At 44.6% G+C, this 26,874-nt stretch overlaps 2 protein-coding genes across 2 annotated transcripts; one reads left to right on the forward strand and one right to left on the reverse strand.

Annotated features, from left to right (window-relative positions):
• Positions 1-2,192: 2,192 nt before the first annotated feature.
• Positions 2,193-11,944, reverse strand: LOC140362998 (troponin C, slow skeletal and cardiac muscles-like). Its single transcript, XM_072449302.1, has 6 exons — positions 11,783-11,944; positions 9,843-9,873; positions 9,356-9,502; positions 2,769-2,883; positions 2,560-2,696; positions 2,193-2,327 (listed from the first exon to the last, which is right to left on the reverse strand). Exons 1-6 carry the CDS (start codon positions 11,804-11,806, stop codon positions 2,296-2,298), a joined length of 486 nt encoding a protein of 161 aa, XP_072305403.1. The 5' UTR covers positions 11,807-11,944; the 3' UTR covers positions 2,193-2,295.
• A 9,294-nt stretch (positions 11,945-21,238) lies between these two features.
• On the forward strand, positions 21,239-26,405 carry LOC140362418 (solute carrier family 25 member 45). The gene is given in 9 exon segments (XM_072448523.1): positions 21,239-21,344; positions 23,372-23,415; positions 23,835-23,906; positions 24,108-24,296; positions 25,415-25,649; positions 26,044-26,082; positions 26,085-26,105; positions 26,108-26,193; positions 26,196-26,405. Coding segments are annotated over 6 exon segments (678 nt in total). The 5' UTR covers positions 21,239-21,344; positions 23,372-23,415; positions 23,835-23,906; positions 24,108-24,128; the 3' UTR covers positions 26,325-26,405.
• The last annotated feature ends 469 nt before the right edge of the window (positions 26,406-26,874 follow it).

Consider the following 26,874-nt stretch of genomic DNA (forward strand, 5'->3'; position numbering starts at 1 on the left):
TCTGAGGTTCAGCTCTCTGAGGTTCAGCTCTGTGAGGTCCAGCTCTAAGGTTCAGATCTTAGGTTCAGCTCTCTGAGGTTCAGCTCTAGTAATTAGTATTATTGATCAGGGTTTGTTACCCCTGAGTTCATGTATTCCCCGTTTGAGCTCTCAGGACATTTGTGTCTTACAGTTCCATCGTATCTGTGGAACAAAACACAGAGACTTTTAAATTAAATCATTTTATGCCTTTTAATTATTTTAAAGCACTGGTCAAGGACTAACAACAGTGTACACTGTGAGACAGTTGCCATGGACCAAGATGTTGGTGAATATTTGAGCTCATTCCTGAGAATGGAGGTGTGAAGTGTCAAACAAATGACCTGGAGATGGAATTAGATCGACACCTCCGGCCTCTGTGTGGGCTCATTTTGCCAGAAGTATTCTGGTAAACTAAATGGACGTCTCTCAACCTCAATTTCTCAGTTTTTACATATAATGATCCCGATCGGGATCGCATTAATATATTCACTGACTTCGACCTGGTTTAGACCCTTATTTAGCCTGAGCTTAGACCAGGTTTTGTCCTAGTTTAGATCAGGTTTATATCCTTATTTAGACCTGGTTTATACCCTTATTTAGACCTGGTTTATACCCTTATTTAGACCTTGTTTATACCCTTATTTAGACCTGGTTTATACCCTTATTTAGACCTGGTTTATATCCTTATTTAGACCTGGTTTATACCCTTATTTAGACCTGGTTTATACCCTTATTTAGACCTTGTTTATACCCTTATTTAGACCTGGTTTATACCCTTATTTAGACCTGGTTTATACCCTTATTTAGACCTTGTTTATACCCTTATTTAGACCCGGGTTGGACCCTTATTTAGACCGAGTTTAGACCTGCTATAGACCTGGTTTGGACCCTTATTTAGACCTGGTTTAGATCTGGTTTAGACCCTGATCAACACTGTGAAAAGCACTGGAAAACTGTAATTTCAGGTCCACTGCCAGCGCCTGCTTTAGTGACATGAAGTTCTGCTTTGGTGACGTGAAGTTCAGTCGCTTCAGACAGTTACATGTGTGGCTTAAATCATACTGTGGAGCCAAGCAAATTCCACATGTGGACAATGTTGAACTGTTTAAACGTGATCGACTTCATCCACAGAAGATGCTTTAACATGGACCTCACTCTTGCATCTGCAGCAGTGTGACAATTGGGAAAACCGGCTGATTTCAATCTGAATTCTCTTACCTTAATAAAGGTCTTCCTCAGGGCTCTGCCCTTGGACCAGTGTTATTTACAATTTAACCCTAAACCAACTCAATTGTGCATAATCTAAAACACAGTAGCATCCACTTGTGTGCAGATGATTTGATTCTGTGTGCTAGAGCGCCTCCTGCTGCACAAGTGAGTCACATTATCCAAGAGGATTCTCACTCCATCAAAAAACTGTGTTAATTTAAAATTATTAATGAATTCAAATAAAAGAAAATGTATTCTGTTCTCTGAAGACCCAAGAGATATATCTATTTTTTACGCTTGATGGTCATGAACAGTACTCTATTACAAATACCTGGATATCTAGATCAATGATAAACTCTCCTTCAACACGTGCAAGCGCTGACAAATAATCTTAAAGCCAGATTGTCATTCTTCTTATGAAATAAAACGTGTTTTCCTCTTAATTGAAGAAAACAATTAACCAGGGCTACATTTCTCTCAGTTCTAGATTATGGTGATATTATATACCGGTATTCTTTCTCTCAGAATGATATTTCACCCCCCTTATAATATTGCAACAAAGATAACGCCAAATAAAACCTGTTGCTCACATCAGAGACATTTGAATAATCTGATTCCTCCAGAAATTATGGAATGATCCTTTTGTTGCTCTGCATGTAAACATACTGTAACTATGGTTTCACAATTTATATTTGACTAAAATACCAAAACTACAGGCTAACACTACTCCACATGCATAATACTGTAGTTCATACCATCAGCATTTAGGCTGCGTTCACACACACACACACCACATTAAACATTCTTAAAAACTGGAACCAAGCCTGGAACTAAATCAGGACAAAATCACGCCTAGAAGAGGACCAATCCCATCCCAACTAAACTGAAGTCAAATCATGAGCAAAGGCAATGGGAGCACTGTTACTGTTCCTCATATTCCAGGCACACAAAGCAGACGGAGCAGAGTTGTAAACGGTTTTATTGACTGTTGGGTGACATCACATTGATCTGGTTGAGAAGGAGAGCTCGGGCTGGTGGTGGTTTGGAGCCAGGCCAGGAGACTGTTCACTCCACGCCTTTCATGAACTCCAAGAACTCTGAGAGAAAACACAAACGGATGACAAGGCATTCAGATCAGCAGTTCGCCAAGTATGCCTGTAGAGGGAGCCCTTCTGTCTCACTCTTCTCCTAATAATCAGGACAGTGTGGCCTAAAAGGTGGAATTGCTTCCCTAAACAACATTATACATCATTGTTAAAAACCTTATGCTTAGAACGGGGAATTTTTCTATATTTATTCCATTTATCGCAACATAATCATATCTCTTACCATCATAATCGATTCTGCCGTCGTTGTTTTTGTCCCCGTCCTTCATCAGCTCCTCGATGTCATCTTCGGTGATGGCCTCTCCAGTGGACGCCAGCATGTTCTTCAGCTCGTCCAGGTCTATGTACCCGTCTCCATTTCTGAAGCACAGATTGGTCATTTGACAGGATTATGCTGCTCAAAAGCCTGGCGGTCAGACAGGTCAAACGTACTTGTCAAACATTCGGAACAGTTCAGCCAGCTCCTCCTCGGACTTCCCTTTGCTCTCCTCCTTCATGCAGCGGACCATCATCACCAGGAACTCGTCGAAGTCCACAGTGCCACTCCCTGTGAGTTAATAGTCACATTTTAGGTTTTGCAGCAGTATTCAAGGCCCTCTCAAAACACTGGACATGCTGCAGGGACCGGGCAGGAGCAGGGCAGGAGCAGGACACACAACATGGAGACATCTTGTATCTGGTTTTTGAGTTCTCAGGTGTCACTAAGAGAAGAAATCAAGTTAAACATTTGTTCTCTCTGCTCGTTGCCAGTGATTTGACTCTTCTCAAACACACTGACATCTTTTCCATGACCACAGGATTTGTCTTTCCGCTCTCCGCATCAGTCGGGTTTAATACTGTGTTGCAGCTGAAAGATCATCACCTGCAGTTCTCCAGGAGGAGGAGACGACCTACTGTGTTTTTTTTAGTTGACATTTTTTGGACAGGCAGTGTATAACTCTCAGACAGTTGGAAATTAGGCTTGTTAAAACTATCTGCAAGTGCACTAATTTCTATTAGCATAGCCACGCAATAATAAGTAAACTAGTATTAGCCAGTTGCTAACGACCTGAAACAAACAGCTCATCCTCAGGCTGTAGTGATGTCTCTAATTCCACTGTCACATTTATGGACAAACAGGGTCTTTGGGCACAGAAGGCAGTAGCAACAAGTGTGTGACGTCAGTTCTGACCCATGGAGAGGGAAAGTGGCTCTCGCCCTCCATCTGAGGTTATGATATCATCATATTTGATGACACTAGCTTTATGTATGTTTTTGTTTCATGTGGATGGGCTTAGTAATTACAGAGATATGAACCATAAACCATGTCAACAAATCTGACATCTGAATCAAAAATGCAAAATATTGTACCTGCCATTATCACCAAACGTAAATGTTGTGTCTAGAATTCATATTTAACTTAGAACAAACATGATTAAAGAATGAAAAAAAACTATAGCTTGACGAGAGCTTATGCTGCCTTCATGTGCTGTGGGAATTATGCTAAATATATGCTATATATATATATATACATATATATACTACTTTACCAGTGGGAAATTGCACGTCATCTGGTCATTTTCATGCCAGAATTACCTAATTAAAGTAACCTTTGACCTGTTACTGCGGCGGACAGAAGCAAAAGCATCACAATTGGAACATAATTGCTCCACTAGAAAGTCATTTTGATGCAGCATAATCTAAGTGTTACTCTGTATGTACAGATAGAGACTGTGTGTGTCCCTCGTGTCCCTCGTACAAATAATGCCAAAAAGTCACATCTCAGAAAAAATATTTCAGGCGTCAGACCAAATAACTTAAGGAAAATAACAATCACAAATGACACAAATACACAAATGAATAAACACGTAAAATGTGGACTGCTAAACATTAGAGCAATTTCCTCCAAATCGCTCTTAGTTAATGAATTAATTAGTGACTATAACATAGATCTTCTAGCTCTAACTGAAACGTGGCTTCAACAAGACGACTACGTCAGACTAAATGAGTCCACCCCACCCAGCCATGTTAACTTTCAGACTGCCAGGAGCACAGGCCGAGGTGGTGGTGTGGCAGTGATCTCCCACTCAAGCCTACTCATGAGCCCTAAAACTAACAATGCATTTCACTCATTTGAAAGCCTTATGCTGTCAATCACATGTCCAAATATGAAAAACCAAAAAGGAGTTTTGTTCATAGTTATCTACCGACCTCCTGGTCCCTATTCAGAGTTTTTAACAGAGTTTTCTGACTTTATATCAAACTTAGTGTTAGCCTGGGATAAAATAGTTATAGTTGGAGACTTTAATATCCACGTGAACATGAGTGATGACGCTCTCAGTAATGCCTTCAGCGCCTTGTTAGACAGCATTGGTTTCACTCAGAATGTAAATAAACCGACTCACACTCACAAGAACACTCTGGATCTTGTCCTAACGTATGGAACAGAGATTAGTGACCTCATTGTCCTCCCTCAAAACCCTATATTGTCAGATCATTTCCTAATTACCTTTCAGTTTATTCTTAAAGATCATCCAGTCCCACAAAATAAAGTTATAATGAAAAGGACAATATCTGAAAAATCTATCTCAAAATTCAAAGAAATAATAGAGCCAATATTCAGTGACATGTCATGTGATCCTGCTGAGAACAGTTTTAGTCCCAGTTTAAGTGATCAATGTGTCGACTTGACCATGAATTCTCTGAAGTCTGCTCTTGACGTTGTCGCGCCGTTAAAACAGAAGGTCATTAGGCCAAAGCGCGCCTCCCCATGGTACAACCAAGAACTGCGTTCACATAAACAAAAAGTTAGAAAGTTAGAGGGATTATTTCGTCGCTCTCACACCGAAGAATCCCTAAAAGCATGGAAAAGTTGCCTGCTGTCCTATAAGCAGGCTCTGCGTAAGGCCCAAACCAGATATTATTCAAATCTAATAGAAGTCAACAAAAGTAACACTAAATTCCTTTTCAGCACTGTAGCTAGGCTAACAAACTGTCACAGTGCAGTAGAGCCCTCAATCCCAGCTACACTTAGCTCTGATGATTTCCTCCTATTTTTTAATAATAAAATAAAAACAATCAGAGATAAATTAGATGAAATTACCCCCGCTATTAGCCCTGAACTAGCCCAATCTGTAAATCTAACGTCCCATATAAATCCACCTGTAAACCTAGAAAGGTTCACAGCTGTTGATCAAGCAGAGATAACTTCAGCCATTATGTCCTCTAAAAGCTCAACTTGTGTCCTAAACCCCATTCCAAGCAGACTCCTCAAAGACATTCTTCCCCTAATTATAGACCCTATTCTTAATATAATAAATACTTCACTCGAAAGTGGCTATGTTCCACAGTCCTTCAAACATGCAGTCATTAAACCTCTTCTGAAAAAGCCTAATCTAGATCCCGACCTATTGGTAAACTACAGACCTATTTCAAATCTTCCCTTCGTCTCTAAAATCCTTGAAAAAGTTGTAGTAAAACAGCTTTGTCGCCACCTGCAGGACAATAACTTATTTGAAGTTTTCCAGTCAGGGTTCAGAGCCCACCACAGCACTGAAACTGCACTAGTTAAAGTCACAAATGATTTGTTATTAGCCGCTGACGATGGACTGGTCTCAATCCTGGTTCTGTTGGACCTCAGCGCAGCGTTTGACACCATCGACCACAACATTCTACTGCAGAGGTTAGAATGTGATGTAGGTGTTGGAGGAACAGCCCTCAGCTGGTTTAAATCCTATCTATCTGATAGGTTCCAATTTGTTAATGTAAACCAGAGCTCCTCACCAAGCTCTAAAGTAATTTACGGTGTGCCACAGGGTTCGGTACTCGGTCCAATTCTGTTTACTCTTTATATGCTACCATTAGGCAACATTATCAGAAAGCATGGCATTAACTTCCACTGCTATGCAGACGACACTCAGCTGTATTTATCAATGAAACCTGATCAGAGCGATCAAGTAGACAGACTTAGTACTTGTGTGAAGGAGATAAAAACCTGGATGACACTAAACTACCTGCTTCTTAACCCTGAAAAAACCGAGGTCATTGTGCTTGGCCCTAAGCATCTACGAGACAATCTATCTGAGCAGATAGTCACACTGGACAATGTCAGTGTAGCCTCCAGTTCTACTGTAAGAAACCTTGGAGTCTTATTTGACCAGGAGCTCTCATTTAAAGCTCATATAAATCAAGCTTGTAAAACAGCCTATTTCCATTTGCGCAACATCGCCAAAATCAGAAGAATCCTGCCTAAAAGTGATGCCGAAAAACTTATCCATGCATTTGTAACGACTAGATTAGACTACTGTAACTCCCTGCTTGCAGCGTGTCCTAAAAGCTCCATAAAAAGCTTTCAACTGGTTCAAAATGCAGCAGCAAGATTACAAACAGGAACAAAAAGAAGAGAGCACATTACGCCAGTGCTGAAGTCTCTTCACTGGCTCCCCGTCGAGTCTAGAATCAAATTCAAAATTCTACTCTTGACCTACAAAGCCATAAATGACATGGCCCCATCCTACCTCAAAGATGCTATAGAACCATATCATCCAAACAGAGCTCTTCGCTCTCAGAATGCTGGCCTTCTGGTGGTGCCAAGAGTCTCTAAAAGTACTGTAGGAGGTAGAGCGTTTAGCTACCAAGCTCCTGTGTTATGGAATCAGCTCCCGACCCATGTTAAATATGCTGACACAGTCTCTTCATTTAAGTCCAGGCTTAAAACGTTCCTCTTCGAAATCGCTTATGGTCAGAGTAGTTAGGAACAGAAAGATAAACCCACAGCTTCAGCTACGCTGCCCTAGGAGTAACTATGCTGGGGGAAGTATGACAGCTTGAGCACTATCCTCTTCTTCTTCTGACTACTTATGCTATCAAACAATATTTATTTTTTGATTCCACTTGCAAACTGTTCACCGCCTTCTTTTCTTTCTCTCACTCCTGAGGACCTGTGTGGACGGTCCCTCATCTGCCTGAGGAGTGGGTCCAGCTCGCCTCCGACGGTCCCTCATCTGCCTGAAGAGTGGGTCCAGCTCGCCTCCGACGGTCCCTCATCTGCCTGAAGAGTGGGTCCAGCTCGCCTCCGACGGTCCCTCTTCTGCCTGAAGAGTGGGTCCAGCTCGACTCAGACGGTCCCTCTTCTGCCTGAAGAGTGGGTCCAGCTCGACTCAGACGGTCCCTCTTCTGCCTGAAGAGTGGGTCCAGCTCGACTCAGACGGTCCCTCATCTGCCTGAAGAGTGGGTCCAGCTCGACTCAGACGGTCCCTCATCTGCCTGAAGAGTGGGTCCAGCTCGCCTCTAGACGGTCCCTCTTCTACCTGAAGAGTGGGTCCAGCTCGACTCAGACGGTCCCTCTTCTGCCTGAAGAGTGGGTCCAGCTCCAGTCTCCTTGTGTCCGTCTGTCCGTCTGTGAGAGTCGGATCTCTCCTTCACTGGAACTCCTCCAGGTTTCTACGCTTTTTTCCCAAAGAGGTTTTTTTGTAGTTTTTCCTGGCCGAGAAGGAGAGTCTAAGGACAGAGGACCCTGGGACATCGTCCCTCGCCACCACAGACATTGTCTGACTTCATCGCCACCACAGACATTGTCTGACTTCATCGCCACCACAGACATTGTTGATTCATTTCTCCCTGTGGCCCTCAGAGGCAACTGTTGTTGTGATTTTGGGCCTTACAAAAATAAATTGATTTGATTTGATTTGATTTGATTTGATTTGATTCACATATATTTGTCCAGATAAAGTGTGTTTTTAACTTGTACAGAACAGTAATGACCTCTTCTCATCTTCTGTCAGACCTGTTCAGTGCTCTGTTCTTTCTCTTTAGGGACACAGTGGTCAGGGTCTCCTCTGGGCTGTGTCCGGAGGAGGAACTATAGGAGTGTGCAGCAACTGGGATGAAAATCAGCAGCTCTAAATCCGAGGCCATTGTTCTCCACATGAACAATAATATTAGACTCTGCGTAACTCTCAGGGATCCGACCTATATTTAGTGTCATAGCCTGTACTGTGACATTTATGCTCCGTTCCAATACACAGATTGGTCATACTTCCGTTAATATTACCATGTGGGCTTGACTGATCTGACTGACTGAACATTCTTTCTTTTTCAGTATCGATACCAAGACTAAAGAGTTTCAATATCAGTTAGTATCTGAGTGTTGTGATTAACAGAAAAAGAGAATATGAACTTTAAACCACAACGTGTCAAAAGTAAATAACTGAAGCTCTGACGTCAAACATTTTGTCAAGTGGAAAAAAGATGTAGTGTCTTTGAGAGAGTAAGGTTCAATGAAATAGAGTATGAAGAACTGCAATCACCTGATCTGACAAGTACAAAGGTTATTTATATTATTAGATTTTACTTTTAATGGGGAACATTCCAGGGCATGTGCTCCTTGTAACAAGAGCAAATCAATGCTAAGGATGTAAGTGTAAGACGAGACTCAGGGCTAAAGATATAGACATAACTTTGTAGGAGTTCTTATTTCATCAGCTTTGAAAGATCATTAGACAATTGTAATTGCAATGGTTGTGCAGTTTACAAGCTCAGTAAAGCTTTCCTAATCACACTGTAGTCATTATTAGTCACTGCACTCATCATTACAGTCTAAGAACAATGCATGACACTAAAAACCTAATATTTCAAAGTGAATATTATCAAGCCCTGGAATAAATACATCAGGTTTGGAAAAGGTCGGTCAACATCGGCTCTTCCTTTCCTTGTGAAGCGGAATTCACCAAGAACGTGAGCTGCGTTTAGACAGTTAGTGTGTTGAGATGTGTTGAGACAGGTTAGTTTGACGCTACTGATGATGTGTTGCCTGCTCAGTACGAGAGGCTTCTTCAGTTCTTCTGCAATGAACCTTAAAGTCAACTTCAAATACAGAACAATATTGCCTTTAAGCAGATGCTTGGTGCAGGCACAACAGATGCTCCTAAACACTCGTGCCCATGGTAACTGAGCTCAGGAAGGACATTGTTCTAAACTTCCCTATCTGATGCTAACTCATCAGATTGGGATCAGGTTTGTGTTTGTCGTGTGTTTCTCACCGTCCTCGTCCACCTCGTCGATCATCTCCTGCAGCTCCTCGGGGGTGGGGTTCTGCCCGAGCATCCTCATGACTTTACCCAGCTCCTTAGTGCTGATGCAGCCGTCCTCTGCATCCTGAATGAAGACATCAAACGCTGCCTTGAACTCTGCAACAGAATAAGATTTGAGTTCAAGAGAGGAAAATTCTACCAGTGTTTTCAGGCTTTTTACATCAAGTGTTTCCTCAGATATGAATCAGGTCTTATATCATTTAACCATATCAAGATTGTGTTGAGCAGCTTTTTCACTCTGCTGAAGCAGGTGAAGAAAGACTCTTCTACGGCTTTTCAAGATGAACATTCCCACAGGAGTTTGAATGCATTTTTATAAAACACATTTGTATTGGAACTCTGGATTACTTGGTATCATACAAAAAACTCTTATGATCCATAAATATAACCCATGCCATAGTTTTAGAACTGCTTGTCCATTGCTCTGAGCACTCACCATTTTTCTGCTCTTCTGTGAGATTTTCAACCTGAGGACACAAACATGAGGTCATGACACCGTGCATACATAATTGACACTGTTTTCCTCCTTGTTCCTACAAACTGTGTCCTGTCTGTCAGCCAATCACAGCCTGCTTCCTTTGTCTCTCAACCTCATGCTCGTTCAGGACCTGCTCAGACCCGATTGGTATCGCTCGACGGTGGAGTTTGGTCTTCACGAGGCTGATGGGCCTTTTTCATACGCCCTCATTGGACACTTCAGTCCAAACGAAGCACAGCTGAACGTGAACGCCTACTAAGTAATTTAGGGTTGAACAGTCAACAAACGTTTCAGAAGTAAACTTCCTATTCATTTTCCACATATACTTTTCAAACTGGAGGAACTCAAATGAATATGCGATAGAAGACGATGAAGGACAATTAACAGCAATATATGCAAATACATATATAATACATGTTTGGGCGCTTAGACCCCGACAGGGAAGGATGAGTGACGCAGGAGGTGCAGAGCAGGATATGATAGGACTCTTCCCCCTAAAGAGCCTCAACATTAGAGCTGGGGGAAATAAAACCTGAAAGCAAAATGAAACTGTGGAAAGGTGGTGCTGGGGTGGAGGAGGGTGGTGCTGGGGTGGAGGAGGTAGAGCTTAAAATAAGAAGCAGAGCAGTGATTGGCAGCTGTTTAGCCAATCATAACCGCAGGGGGAGGTAGGGTGTGCAGGTGGGACAGCAGGGGGAGTCTTCCAGGCTGAAACTACACTTCAGCTTCACTTAAAAAAAATTACAATATCAAAGGTTTAAAGCAGGACAGAGAATAACCCTAAGTGATAACTGATATCCATATTGTGGTTGTTTTGAGAAAAAAACATATTAAAACATGTTTTATTATTATTGTATTTGTTATTTTATTTTGTTTATTTATTTTTGTTTTATTTTATTTTGTCTTATTTTTCCATAAAATCCACAGGAAATTGTACTAGAAATAAGTGCCAAAATTCATCCGATAAGTGGAACCTGTTGGATGTGTTCTCTTGTTTTTTCTCCTGCAGGTTTTGTACATGAACCTGTCCCACTTGTCCTCTAATGTTCACCTGTAAAACATCTGTATCTCGGACACCCGCTGCTGTCCCTCTGGCATCTCTGTGCTCACTTCTGTTAAAAGTGCAATAAACAGTAGTGTATGTGCGAGTGGGAATCTCTATAGAGACCTTCTGCTTTATGGAGACCAAAAATACTTCACTAGAAGATCAACGACGTGGTTTAACATTAGGGTTGATTTAAGGCTAAACAATGGAGCCCACCAGTGACCACCCCATTACATTTTCCCCGTAGGCTTTAAGGGGGGAATATTAAGATTTTGAAAGTTTTGCTATTTGAGAAAGACATATAATTCTATTTAAAATCTGTTTTTGAAACTTCATAAACCACTAAATTATTAAAACCAAATGTCCAGTTTTACATGTCTTTTTGGACTGAAAACAGCCGTGTTATGGACATTAGTTTGCACATGGCTGCTTAACCCCTTCATGCCTTTATTAAACTCTTAATACTAGATTTTTTTCATAACCTATGGGAGAAATGAACGAGACTTCCAGAACATCGGCGGACTTCGAAGTGTGCAGGACTGTTGAGCTCCATTAGTAATGGATTTTGATGATGTCACAATTTCCATTGGAGGACAGAGGCTTGTATACCGAATGTTCACTCTATGGCTCAGTTGTTTGGAAGAAATATCCAAATTTATAATCCACAAATAACAAACCTAACTTTTGTCTTGAGGGCTGTTACTCCCCTCAAACTGCTCTGACACATGGCTCTACCTGACCACATCTCCTCTTAAGCTGCACTTGCTTGACAGAGAATAATGAAGCAGTCTGACAGTTAAACAGAGCTAACTCTCTCCGTTCTACCACAAACATGAGACAGAAGAGGACTCACCGCTGCTTTGTACACGTCATCCATGGTGAGCTGTGTTCCTCCGAGACACCAGACTGTGAACTACTGATCCGATGTAACAGACTGGGAGCGAGGGACAGAGCCCACCTGTCAGAACGGGAGAGGGGGAGAGAGCATCCGTCTGCCCAAGAGAGGATGGGGAGAGAGAGGGGGGAAAGAAAGGGTCAGGGGGAGAGAGAGAGAGAGAGAGAGAGGAGTCCACCTGTCAGAGCGGGAGAGGGGGAGAGAGAGCGACGTCTGCCCGAGAGAGGATGGGGAGAGAGAGGGGGAAAAGAAAGGGTCAGGGGGAGAGAGAGAGAGAGAGAGAGAGAGAGAGAGAGGAGTCCACCTGTCAGAGCGGGAGAGGGGGAGAGAGAGCGACGTCTGCCCGAGAGAGGATGGGGAAAGAGAGGGGGAAAAGAAAGGGTCAGGGGGAGAGAGAGAGAGAGGGGAGTCAACCTGTCAGAGCAGAAGAAAGGAGGAAAGAGAGATTAAGAGAGAGAGAGGGGGACAGAGGTGAAAGTTATGAAGTACAAAAGTAAAAATGTACTTAAGCACAATGTTTGGGTATCTGTAGTTTACTCGAGTACATTTTACAGTGGATACTTTTTACTTTTACTTCACAACATCTGAGCGGTGGTTGAAAGTAGCAAAGCACAAAAGTAGAAGTACTGTACTTAGATGTCTGTACATTTCCAGTGTGTACTATCTACTTCATTACATTTACTTTTTACTCTTGAAGTACATTTTTAATTGAGGACTTCAATACTACTTACTTAAGTCCATCCATCCATCCATCTTCTGCCGCTTTATCCGGGGCCGTGTCGCGGGGGCAGCAGTCTGAGCAGGAACTCCCAGACTTCCCTCTCCCCAGACACTTCCTCCAACTCTTCCGGGGGGATCCCGAGGCGTTCCCAGGCCAGAGAGGCGAGCGGCAGGCGAGCAGCAGGCGAGAGACTATGTGTTTCAGGCATGTCCCGGTGGGACATGCCTGAAACACCTCCCGAGGGAGGCGCCCAGGAGGCATCTGGAACAGATGCCCGAGCCACCTCAGCTGGCTCCTCTCGACGTGGAGGAGCAGCGGCTCTACTCCAAGCTCCCCCCGTGTGGCCGAGCTCCTCACCCTATCTCTAAGGGAGCGCCCAGCCACACGGCGGAGGAAACTTATTTCGACCGCTTGTATCCGCAATCTTGTTCTTTCAGTCACTACCCAAAGCTCATGACCATAGGTGAGGGTAGAAACGTAGACCGACCGGTAAATAGAGAGCTTTGCCTTTCGACTCAGCTCCCTCTTCACCACAACGGTCCGATGCAGCAACTGCGTCACTGCAGCCGCTGCACCGATCCGCCTCTCGATCTCACGCTCCATCCTTCTGCAAACAGTAGAGATGGAATCCTGTGGTCCCCTCCGACCCCTGACTGCGCCCAGAAGGGCAGCCCTGGCGGAGTCCAACATGCACTGGGAACAGGTCTGACTTACTGCCGGCAATGCAAGCACAGCTCCTGCTCCGGTCATACAGGGACCGGACAGCCCTGAGCAAAGGGCCACGGACCCCGTACTCCCGGAGCACCCCCCAAAGGACACCCCGAGGGACACGGTCGAAATCCTTCTCCAGATCCACAAAGCACATGTGGACTGGTTGGGCAAACTCCCATGAACCCTCGAGCACCCGATGGAGGGTATAGAGCTGGTCCAGTGTTCCACGACCGCGACGAAAACCACTCCTGCTCCTCCTGAATCTGAGGTTTGACTATCGGTCGGATTCTCCTCTCCAGTACCTTGGAATAGACCTTACCCGGGAGGCTGAGGAGTGTGATCCCTCTGTAGTTGGAACACACCCTCCGGTCCCCCTTCTTGAACAGAGGGACCACCAGCCCGGTCTGCCAGTCCAGAGGCACGGTCCCCGACCGCCACATGATGTTGCAGAGACGTGTCAACCAAGACAGTCCTACAACATTCAGATACTTTAGGTGCTCAGGGCGGATCTCATCCACCCCCGGAGCCCTGCCACCGAGGAGTTTGCGAACAACCTCAGTGACTTCAGCTTGGGTGATGGATGAGCCAGCCTCTGAGTCCCCGGTCTCTACTTCCTCTTCGGAAGACGTGACTGAGGGATTAAGGAGATCCTCAAAGTATTCCTTCCACCGTCCGACGACATCCCCAGTCGAGGTCAGCAGGCCTCCACCCGCACCGTAAACGGTGTTGGTGAGGCACTGCTTTCCCCTCCTGAGGCGCCAGACGGTTTGCCAGAATTTCTTTGGTGCCGAAAAATAGTCCTCCTCCATGGTCTCCCCGAACTCCTCCCAGGCCCGGGTTTTTGCCTCTGCGACAGCACGAGCCGCGGCTCGCTTGGCCTGCCGATACCTGTCGATGACCTCAGGAGACCCACAAGCCAGAGTGGCCTGATAGGCCTCCTTCTTCAGTCTGACGGCATCCCTTACTTCCGGTGCCCACCACCGGGTTCGGGGGTTGCCGCCACGACAGGCACCGGAGACCTTGCGACCACAGCTCCGAGCAGCCACATCAACAATGGAGGCGGAGAACATGGTCCACTCGGACTCAATGTGCCCAACCTCCCCCGGGACATGGGAGAAGCTCTCCCGGAGGTGCGAGTTGAATACCCTACTGACAGAGGGCTCCACAAGACGTTCCCAACAGACCCTCACAATGCGCTTAGGTCTGCCAAGTCTGTCCGGGTTCCTCCTCCGCCAGCGGATCCAACTCACCACCAGGTGGTGATCAGTTGACAACTCTGCCCCTCTCTTCACCCGAGTGTCCAAGACACGCGGCCGGAGGTCAGATGACACGACAACAAAGTCGATCATTGACCTCCGGCCTAGGGTGTCCTGGTGCCATGTGCACTGACACCCTTGTGCTTGAACATGGTGTTCGTTATGGACAATCCGTGGCTAGCACAGAAGTCCAATAACTGAACACCGCTCGCGTTCAGATCGGGGAAGCCGTTCTTCCCGATCACCCCTCCCCAGGTGTCACTGTCATTGCCCACATGGGCGTTGAAGTCCCCCAGTAGAACAACGGAGTCCCCGGTCGGTGCACTGTCCAGTACTCCTCCCAAGGACTCCAAGAAGTGCGGGTACGCTGCACTGCTGTTCGGCCCGTAGGCCGCCACAACAGTGAGAGACCTGTCCCCCACCCGAAGGCGGAGGGACGCGACCCTCTCATTCACTGGGGTAAACTCCAACATGTGGCGGCTGAGCTGAGGGGCTATAAGAAAGCCCACACCAGCCCGCCGCCTCTCCCCGCGGGCAACACCAGAGAAGTGGAGCGTCCAGCCCTTCTCGAGGAGATGGGTTCCAGAGCCCAAACTGTGCGTGGAGGTGAGGCCGACTATATCTAGTCGGTATCGCTCAACCTCCCGCACAAGCTCAGGCTCTTTCCCCCTCAGCGAGGTGATTTCCATGTCCCCAGAGTTAGTCTCTGTGTCTGGAGATCTGGTCGCCGAGGCCCCTGCCGTCGACTGCCGCCCAGATCTCTCTGCACCGGCCCCTTGTGGATCCTCCTGCGGGTGGTGGGCCCACAGGAGGGCGGCCCCACGTCGCTCTTTCGGGCTGTGCCCGGCCGGGCCCCGTGGGGTAAGACCCGGCCACCAGGCGCTCGCCATCGAGCACCCATCCCAGGCCTGGCTCCAGGATGGGGCCCCGGTGACGCCGATCCGGGCGACGTAAACGGCCTTGTTTTTGTTGTCATCATAAGAGGCTTCTGAACCAATCTTTATCTGACCCGTCACCAGGACCTGTTTGCCTTGGGAGACCCTACCAGGGGCTTGAAGCCCCCGACAACATAGCTCCCGGGATCATTCGGGCGCTCAAACCCCTCCACCACGTTAAGGTGTCGGTTCAAGGAGAGGACTTGCTTAAGTCAATTTTGTAAAGTGAAACTTTTACTATTTCAAGTTTTGTGCTTTTGCTCTAGTAACAAACTGGAGAACTTCTTCCACTACTGACTGTACTTAAGTATTTTTAAGTATCTTTACTTTATTTAAGTACATTTTAAAGTGGGAACTTCTAACTTTTACTTAATTACTGCAGAAGTTTGCAGTTTACTCTTTGTACAGTAATATTTTCCTTGATAAAATCTTCTAGACACTATTTTCTATAAGAATGTCTGTAGAAGGTGGTAACAAAAAGAAACAAGATTTATGTATTTGCAATTGAACTCTTCAATTTTTCAACAGGTACTTCAATACTTAGGTATAGATGTTTTAAAACTTTTACACAAGTATTTAATTTGCTTCTGTATCTGTACATTTACAGGGAAAGGGAGGGCTAGGGGAAGAGAGAATTAGATAATGGGAAAAGGGAGTAAGGGAGTAAGGGAGTAAGGGAGTAAGGGAGTAAGGGAGTAAGGGAGTAAGGGAGAAAGGGAGTAAGGAAGTAAAGGAGTAAGGGAGTAAGGGAGAAAGGCATTGCCCATGTCAGAAAGAGAACAAGAGAATGAGAGTGAGGGAACTAGAGAAGGAACGGACAGAGAGAGCCAGAAAATCCACCTGTCGGAGAAAGAGAGAGACAAGCGGAGAGAGAGAAGAGAGAGCGAGGACATCTGTCAGAGAGAGAAAGTGAGAGAACGCCAGTTGCAAGGAGAGTGAGCACCCACAGGAGAGCGAGTGGGATACCCCCTGAGAGCGCGAGAGAGAGAGAGACATGACTAGAAAGAGGGAGAGAGAGAGAATGAGCTGTAGAGAAGTGACATGTGAGCAGAGTTGAGCAGAGGTCAAGCGTCACACACAACAATAGCCATGATGAGAGCTCTATATTTAATGTGGACTGTCCTTGGATACAAATAGAAGAGGTGTCCATGTAGGGCAGTGTGCAGCGGGACAGAGCGCAGCTGCACCTGTAGCCCACTCCACTGTAGGCCTACCCATGTATAGGCCTGCCCATCTTGTGTATTGGTCTACTCATCTCATGTGTCATGTCATGTCTTACACAAGCCTACTCATGTCATGTATATATGTCATGTATAGGCTCTCATGTCATATTTAGCCCTACTCATGTCATATATAGACGTAATCATGCCGCATAAAGGCCTGCTAATTTCATGTGTAGGCTTTCATGTCATATATAGGCCTACTAGTGTCATATATAGATGTAATTATGCCACATATAGGCCTGCTATTTTCATATAAATGCCTACTCATGTCATGTATATTTCATGTAAAGGCTTTCATGTCACATATAGGCCTACTCACATCATGTCATATATAGGCCTACTCACATCATGTATTGATCAATATTGATAGGCGTACTAGTGTCATATATTTTTTCTCTTCACCCTCTACACTGTAGACCTCAGAAGTTCTCTGACGACTCTGCCATCATCAGACTCATCACAGACGACGATGATGTGGAGGACAGAGGACTGGAGCAGGACATTGTGGACCACCTCCTCATCAACGCGGGGAAGACCAAGGAGATGGTGGTGGACTTCTGCAGACGCCATTCCATTGCCCCCTCACTAGTGACATCCAGGGACGGGACATTGAGAGAGTGGACTCATACAAGTACCTGGGTGTTCATCTGAACCACAAACTGGACTGGACTCATAACACAGACGCACTGTACAGGAAGAGCCAGAGTCGGCTCTACCTCCTGAGGAGACTCAGGTCTTTTGGAGTGACAGGGCCGCTCCTGAAGACCTTCTACGACTCTGTGGTGGCATCAGCCCTCCTGTACGGTGTGGCCTGCTGGAGCAGCAGCATCACAGAGAGGGAGAGGAAGAAGCTGGACAAAGTCATCAAGAAGTCCAGCTCCGTCCTGGGCTGTTGATGGAATAAAATGTGAATAAAGCATAGGTCTTATCATTTGTATCGATATAAAACCATGAAAATTTAACCACATATAAGTGTTTTTGTATTGATCATTGCGGCAAAGATGGTCAAAGCGAATCCATCTTTTTAGACATTAAATCAGGTTTGGGCAGAAGATATATGCTGTTTACTTTGCCACGATAAGAAGAATAATGTCTAAACAAGGACTTAATAACTAACATTCTGTTTGTTTATCTTGGGACCATTAACCACATGTGGAGTGTCTTGTGAACCTTTGACCCTGGACTGCTAAACTCTCAACCAATAACCAATAACTGCCTCTTGTGTCGTTCTTGTTTTTATGGAATGTTTTGAGCTTAACTCTGATAGTTGTGCTCTGGACTCGGTGCAGGAGGTGGGGGACAGAAGGGTCCTGGCTAAATTCACATCCATGCTGGACATGAGTGTCGCCCCCTGCAGGACACTCTGTCCACTCTGGAGAGCAGCTTCAGTGACAGACAGATCCACCCTCGCTGTGTGAAGGAGACGTTTCACAGGTCTTTCTGCTGTCAGACTCTACAACAAACACTGTCATACCCATGTGCAATACTGACATAATCATGTGCAATACTGTCATTCCCATGTGCAATACTGTCATACCCATGTGGAATACTGACATACCCATGTGCAATACTGTTATACCAATGTGGAATACTGATATAATCATGTGCAATACTGACATAACCATGTGCAATACTGTCATACCCATGTGCAATACTGACATAATCATGTGAAATACTGACATAATCATGTGCAATACTGACATAATCATGTGCAATACTGACATAACCATGTGTAATACTGACATAATCATGTGCAATACTGACATAATCATATGCAATACTGACATAACCATGTGCAATACTGACCTAATCATGCGGAATACTGATATAACCATATGCAATACTGACATAACCATGTGCAATACTGACATAATCATGTGGAATACTGACATAACCATGTGCAATACTGACATAACCATGTGCAATACTGACATTACCATGTGCAATACTGACATAATCATGTGGAATACTGACATAACCATGTGCAATACTGACATAACCATGTGCAATACTGACATAACCATGTGCAATACTGACATAATCATGTGGAATACTGACATAATCATGTGCAATACTGTGGCATAATGTCAATCATCCCTGGTGCAATTTACTGTCCATATAACAGCTGTAAATAAGAATAAAAAGTGATCTGTTTTTTATTATTATACTTCTGCTCCTAATCTACCTAATCTGTGTTGCAACACTGGAATTTCCCCATTGAAGGACAAATAAAGGTTATCTTATCTTATCTTATATAGGCCTACTGTCATATAAGCCTACTTATGTAATACATAGGTCTACTCACATATATAGGTCTACTCATGTCATATATAGGCCTACTTATGTCATATATAGGTCTACTCACGTCAAATATAGGCCTACTTATGTCATGTATATGGCCTACTCATGTCATATATAGGTCTACTCACGTCAAATATAGGCCTACTTATGTCATGTATATGGCCTACTCATGTCATATATAGGTCTACTCACGTCAAATATAGGCCTACTCACGTCAAATATAGGCCTACTCATGGCATTTATATGGCCTACTCATGTCATATATAGGCCTACTCACATCAAATATAGGCCTGCTCATGTCATGTATAGGCCTACTCATGTCATGTATAGGCCTACTCACATCAAATATAGGCCTGCTCATGTCATGTATAGGCCTACTCATGTCATGTATAGGCCTACTCACATCAAATATAGGCCTACTCATGTCATGTATAGGCTTACTGTCATATGACTTCTCTGTTGTCTTGGCCGTCTTGATGACATCACACGTGCTGTCGCCTCTCGCTGTTATAGTCAGTAGACAGCACTGAACCTAAGCTTGCTTAAATAACAAAAATGATACATACTGTAATAATACAGTAATAATACAATAATACAGTAATAATAAATAGGAATTTGTGTTGTTATGTGTGTCATTTGTTCTCAAATGTGCATTTGTGAATCACCACAGCTGTGTCCAACAGCATCCACAAGTGTAACTCTGTTTTTTAAGAGTTGTAAAGAAATGGGTCATTAATGTTTAGCGAGTCCATGTTCAGATCACGGTCCATACACGAGTTTGTAGTCGTCACTTTACACCTTGTGACGTGGTTGAGCCTTCAGCTCCTGTAGATGTGCTCATCCCACTCTCACTCACTGAGGAAGACAGGAACTGCAGCACAGCATCATGGATGTGGAATACATTCTTGTTTAATGTGAAATTAAAACTATTTAACATATGTTCAAATACCTTTATCTGAAAATAAATGCATTGGTCTGACTTATGTAAAGGTCCAGAGTGTAGGCCCGAGCAGTTCCTGAGGAAAGTGCCTCTGGAGTGAGAGACACTTCCAGGTCCAAACAGCCACAAGAACTTAACAGCTGATTTGTTTCTCTTTTTGACACTGTTCCACAGCTCTGTGCTCTGTTTTGTTCAAATTGAGCAGCATTGAACATTTAAAAAAAGGACTTATTATTTCTGTCTTATTATTTCTGCCTTGAAAGTGCTTTACTTTATGTTTACTGCCTTTAAAAAAGGCAAACCATCTGCAAAGGTCCAAAGTAATTGCTCACTTACTTCATTACGAGCGTGTGTAGCTCAGGCATTTCAATGAAACATCAAAAGGCCTTTAAATTTAGAACAAGAGAAAGATGTTAGAGTCCACATTAGGGGCCTATTTTTCCTAAAACACCTGAAAAAATGAAAACTGAAGCTGCTCCTGAGCCTCTGGAGCACAAACAATCGACTGGAGCCTTTATGCAGCTGAGACTGTGCTTTTGGACTCTGACGTCTGTTTTACTCTAATCATGACTAGAAACACGCTCTGCACAGAGGAATTCAGATTTTCTTTGTTGAATATAATGAGTAAAACTGGTGTTGGAGGATGGTCTGATTGACATTAGATTGATCATTTGTTGGGTTTTGACAATTCTTTTTTAAAAGCTGCAGGTAAATTAACTAAAAATGAGTTTTAGGGACTTGTAATAAAGCAAAAATGTCCAGGCGGAATCAATATAAAAATCCTATTCATTTTTTCATTGTGGGTTTGGAGTACAAACTGGCCCTGAGAATGGTTGATTTGACTGGAATTAAGGGGGTTACACCTTAATTTTCATGGGCAGCACTTCAAACAGCTTGAGAGTTCCCTTTTATAAGATGGTGGACAAAATGGAATAAACAAAGAAAAAGTCCAACGTCCGAAGCGTGGAATGCCCCAAGCGTAAGGGGCAGATTATATAGGTTGTCTCCTGCATTATACACTTTGTAACACTTCATTGCACCTTTCATTAGTGGGTTAGGGTTAGTGGATGTCAGCACATGTTTAGTCCTGACTCTAGCACCAGTAAGAGGCCGGTCCATGTTTAGTTTTCTTTGGTTCAAATAATATGTGGCAACTATAGTATGTGGTCATACATTAACCTCAGAGACTGAAGTTCACTTAGGTTATTACCTCCATATAGAAAAAGACGGGGCTTCACCATGTGTATGTCAACTCTTTGTTACACTGTCTTTTTTGTTGTCTTATGCTGCTCAAATGAATTTATGCTGGAGAAATAGAAAAAGCTGTTGGATCTGACCTCCTGCTGGAGTTCCTGTGATACCCTGACCTCCACTGACGCCCTGACCTCTACTCCTCACGCCCCTGCTGGAGTTCCTGGCTGGAAGTGTCTCAGGTAAGAAAAGATTGTGTTCTGCAACGTGGTGTAGGTGTTTTTTTACTCAGCAATAACTGTGAGCAGAGTCTTCATGCACTGTGGAGTTTAAACATGCCTCACTCAATCTCCATGGAGACAAGCAGGTGGCAGACCAGAACATAAGCACAATCATTTTAAAAACAAAAAGATGTGTGTGATATGTAGGTCAGAATCAGAAAACGTTTTATTGCCATTTTCAGTGAACAAAGTTAACTCGGAATGTGCTGCGGCGGCAAGATGCAATATAAAACAATGAAGAATAATGTTTAACGTGTGATAAAAACGATCCAGATAGTTTTTGAAGACTTTTTTTTTTCACTATTGAAATAGGGTCCAATTAGGTTAAAACAATAGCTGTTACTTTAAGTTAGATTTGAGTAAAGGCAAGTGCAACACTGAAATGATATGAACAATCCCAAGTCTTGGACACAGAGAAGGTGACAGACTCTGTGGAGAGGGACACGGGTGCAGGGTTATGCAGAGTATAAACTTGAAAAAGTATTTTATTGATGGAACAGAAGCGTCTTCATTTCTTCTTCTTCAGCTGTGTGTCTTCTGGTGCGTCGCTTCCAACACGGCATCCTTTCTTCTTTCCTTCCATTTCACATCTGGACATCCTCACAGTCCTGGAGTCTGGCATAGCTCCAGTGATGCACCCGTGGTCCCACATGGAGGGGCTTTCTCTGGTGTCAGTTCTCTGGTCACAAGTCTGTCAGCTGTCATACTGCTTTGTTCTTCTGCTTCTCCAGCTGATGTGGAGCGTGCAGCGGTAGAACTACTGCTGCTTCAATCCTTTGTTCATCTTTGGTTTGGTTTGCTATGATCCAAACAGGAGGCTTCAACTTGATGCTGAAACTATTGAAGGCAAAATAAAACCCCAAAATAAATGAATAAACAATGCATCCAGAAAGTATTCTTTACTTTTTCCCCATTCTCTTACGTTAGAACCTTATTCCAAAATGAATTAAATTCATTATTTGCCTAAAAAATCTCCAAACAAAACCCATAATGATAATGTGAAAAAGGTTGTTTAAATGTTTTGCAAATCTATTTAAAATTTGACCAAAAAAGTATTCACAGCGTTCACCATGACAAAATTGAGCTCAGGTAAATCCAGATGATTGGACATGAGTTGGAAAAGCACATAGACCTGTCTCTGTAAAGGTCCCACAGTCAGAGCACAAACCAAGACATGAAGTCCAATGAACTGTCTGTAGACCTCAGAGACAGGATTGTATCAAGGCCCAGACCTGGAGAAGAACCGAAACAGTTCTGTAGAACAGAAGGTTCCTCTGAGCTCAGTGGCCTCCATTATCTGTAAATGGAAAAGGGTGGAAACAGGGACAATCAGGGAGAAGGGCCTTAGTCAGGGAGGGGCCCAAGAACCTGATGGACAGAACTCCAGTGTGTCTCTGTGGAGAGAACCTTCCAGAAGCACTCAGCCCTCCATCAGGCCTGTATGGGAGAGGGGCCAGACTGAAGACAGTAAAAGTCACATGACTGCCCCCTGGAGTTTGTAAAAAGGTCTGAAGGACTCTCAGACCATGAGAAACAAACATCTCTCTCTAAACACTTTAGTTCAGTACCCACAGTGAAGCCTGGTGGAGGCAGCATGAGGCTGTGGGGATGTTCTTCAGGAACTGGGAGAGTAGCCAGGAGCAACAAGATGAATGCAGCTGTTACAGAGACATCCTTGATGAAAACCTGCTCCAGAAGCTCCAAGACAACGACCCTGAGCACACAGCCAGGAGAACAAAGGAGTGATGATCAAATCAAGCAACCTTATTTCAGTCATTATGTTTTGAGGCAAATTTTAAATGTAATTTATTTTGGAATACGGTTGTAACATAAAATATGGAAAAAGTGAAGCACTGGGAATACTTCCCGGATTCGCTGTATTTATTGTAACATCGTACAATACTATTATCTATCAAACTGGCTCCAGTAAAACGTGAAATGGCTTGTAACAGAATGGCAGCTAACCCATGTGACCCCCTCTTTTTTAGGAGCACTGGGGATCCTTGTGGGTCATCCCATAGACACCGTGAAGGTCAGCCCATTCTTCATGTGGTATTCTTTAAGATGCTATGACATACAAGTGTTACATTTGCAGCATGAAGGTGACTGAAGGTCAAAGTAGACCATAACACACCTTCAGTGATCAAATCATATCATTTCAAATGAGAAAATGCTTTTGATTATATATGCTTGTTCCAGTGGCACATGTGTATAACCTTCTGACAATGCAGTAAATCCCATGTTAAATGTGTTTAAAGCAGCTTTGGTAGCACTCTTTGTGCTTTCACGTTGACTAAACCATGTTGTGATATTCTGAGGTTAATCCCAGTTTCTCCTGTGAAATGACATTATGTTCTTTTGCTTCATTCTGGAATTCAAAATGTTTTTGTTTACAAACTTTAAATCTGCATAAATCTGCATAAATGTGGTGAAAGGTGCTTGTTCCTGCAGGTGCGACTGCAGGCTCTGACTCACTTCAATGGGATCGTGCACTGTGTTCTCCAAACCTACTCCAGAGAAAGGGTCAGTGTGTGCTCCAGACCAGGACCCAGACCAGGACCCAAATCATTTGACGCGTGCGTGCGTGCGTGCGTGTGTGTGTGTATGTGTGTGTGTGTGTGTGTGTGTGCGTGCGTGCGTGTATGTGTGTGTGTGTGTGTGTGTGCGTGCGTGCGTGCATGTGTGTGTGTGTGTGTGTGTGCGTGCGTGTGTGTGTGTGTGCAGGTGAGGGGCTTTTTCCGGGGCATGGCGTTCCCTGTTCTGACCAGTGGGCTGGTAAACTCTCTGGTGTTTGGGGCGTACAGTGACGCTCTGAGTGTCCTGAGCCAGAGTGGACGAGCAGAGCGAGGAGCTGCTTCCTCTGTGCCGGCCCTGCAGGTCTACAGCGCAGGGGCCTTCTCTAGACTCGTGCAGGTAAGACAACACCAAAGACAACGACACAACAAATGTGGCACACAAAGGCCTGATATTTGTCTATATTCTAATAACTGATGTCTAAAATGGTATTGTGGGAGTGCTGCTGGTGAAAGGTGTAGTACAGCTCGAGAGTCTGTGAGGTTCATTATATAATGTACAAGTCTCCACTAGTTTTATCATTATAAGCAACATAAGCAAATCATATGCATAAATAGACTGCACCTACTGGAAAATGAAAAAAAAACAACGGGCCTACTTCTATGTATTCCATATTAATATCATTATTTTTATCTTTTGCTTTAACTCATTGCCCTCTAATCATTTGGATCAGTTGAATCCTCTTATAGGTAGAGGTGACACAGGCCATTGCCCATTCACTTGGTTGCATGATGTGGTCTGCTCTGCTGTGGTCTCTAGATTAAAGTTTTAAGTTAGTGAGTACAGCCGCACTTCTACTGCGCACGGTCTACCACGGACCACTGGACTTTCTATTCACGTAGTTCAAAGTGAAGAAAATCAAACAAAAGTCTTTGATTTGTTGAAGGAGTTCTGATTTTGGAGTGAGAGGAATAATATAAATGTTTTGATAACACCATGTCAAAGAGTTCATTATTCACAGGGAGGGGCTGAATGTAGGAGGGGCTGAATGTAGGAGGGGCTGAATGTAGGAGGGGCTGAATGTAGGAGGGGCTGAATGTAGGAGGGGCTGAATGTAGGAGGGGCTGAATGTAGGAGGGGCTGAATGTAGGAGGGGCTGAATGTAGGGGCACTGTGGCAACCAGAAGATTCACCATATCATGTGTTCTGGGACTTGCACAAAAATATTGGACAGAAAAAAAATTATTTGGACCTCAAAACCCATCATGGATAACATAAATGGAACATACCTATGACGGCCGGGAAAAAGTCCATCACAAAAGAACGAATGACAAAAACTGAACATTCAGGACTGGACCAAACTGTCACACATGGACTCAACGGGGAAAGGGATTTGACAGAAACTGGAGGAAATAGCCTAGAACCTTTTCTAAAGGATGAAACATCAAAGTAAAGCCAGAGCAAACTTCTGTCCGTTTCTGCTCACAGACTTTGCTCTATGTGAAATCTGACCGCAGGTTCTGGTGGGGGCCCCTATTGACCTCATCAAAGTGCGTCTCCAGGGCCAGACCGGCCAGGGTGGGTCGCGGGGGCCCTTGCTCTGTGTCCTGCTCATCCTGAGGCAGGAGGGGCCCCAGGGGCTGTACCGGGGGGGCCTAGCTCTGGCTCTTCGGGACGTCCCCTGCTACGGCTTCTACTTCCTCGCATACGAGGTCATGTGTAAGGCCCTGACGGAGCCCGGGGCGAGGCCGGGTGAGTCTGACCCCGAGTGTCCTCTCTACAACGGGACGCTGCACTTCAGACTTTTAGAAAGTGTAAAAAATGTCATTCATATTTGGACTTGAACGAGTAAAACTAAAGGAAATCTGACTCAAAGTGATTTAAGATGAACGATCAAGACATTTAAGAGCTAGAAGTTGATGAACAGGGGAAAAAAATCACACTTTTGACAAAAGAAAACAAAAACACGACAAGAGACAAGGACGGCTTTTCTGAAGCTTCACATCGTGTTGTGTAGAACTCTTTTCATTTGAGGTATTTTAACTCGGGACTTTCACTACAAATTTGCCATGTTTTAAAAATAAACGGCCTAAAACAAGACTTGTGCCCACTAAGCGTGTGCGGCTGGTGTGCTTTGTGTTCTCAGGGACCTTTGCGGTTCTGGTGGCGGGGGGCGTGGCGGGCGTGTCACCTGGGCCCTGGCCACGCCCATGATGTGGTGAAAGCTCGTATGCAGCTGTCTGGAGCCGGGGGCCGCAGGTACAGGGGGGTCCTGGACTGTGTGAGGGTCAGTGTGAGAGAGAGGAGGGACCCCGCGTGCTCTTCAGGGGCCTCCTGCTCAACAGCGTCCGTGCCTTCCCTGTCAACGCCATCACCTTCCTCAGCTACGAACTCCTGATGAGCCGGCTCTATCCAAGCCTGCCCTGAGCCCCCAGAGCCCTGAGGCCCCAGAGCCCCGAGGCCCCAGAGCCCTGAGACCCCAGAGCCCCGAGTCCCCAGAGCCCTGAGCCCCCAGAGCCCTGAGGCCCCAAGTCCAGACCCCCCACAGCCAAAACATCATATTTCCAGTGCCTAATGCATCAAACATGATCCAAAGCCAAAGCATTTCATAAAAAAAGGCTTTGCAGTAAAGTGAAATAAATGCTGAAAAAGCTGAGGTAAACTGTAAAAGTAGTTTCCTGTTTCCTCTCGATTTAGCCTCGTCTCACAGCCAAACAAAGTTGGAATTACTAAATGTCTTTTTGTGAATTGCTGAGCCAGAGCCAAGAGCCTTTATGGAGACACACGCGGCTGTGCAAAGGGCCCTAAAGTGACGGGGGATCAGGGCCAGTGGAAACGTGGCTTTAGAGCGCCTCCATCTCCCTTAATCAGAAAATGTAGAAATATTTTCCCAATTTGCTGTCTTCAGATTTTTTGAGCCTTTTTAACAATATTGTGTTCATCACAAACATTCCTGACGTTTTGTTTTCATCTAAAA

Source organism: Eucyclogobius newberryi, unplaced genomic scaffold, assembly GCF_026437365.1.
Source record: "Eucyclogobius newberryi isolate DKJ021-1_F unplaced genomic scaffold, fEucNew1.0.hap1 SCAF_17, whole genome shotgun sequence".
NCBI classification, from domain to species: domain Eukaryota; kingdom Metazoa; phylum Chordata; class Actinopteri; order Gobiiformes; family Gobiidae; genus Eucyclogobius; species Eucyclogobius newberryi.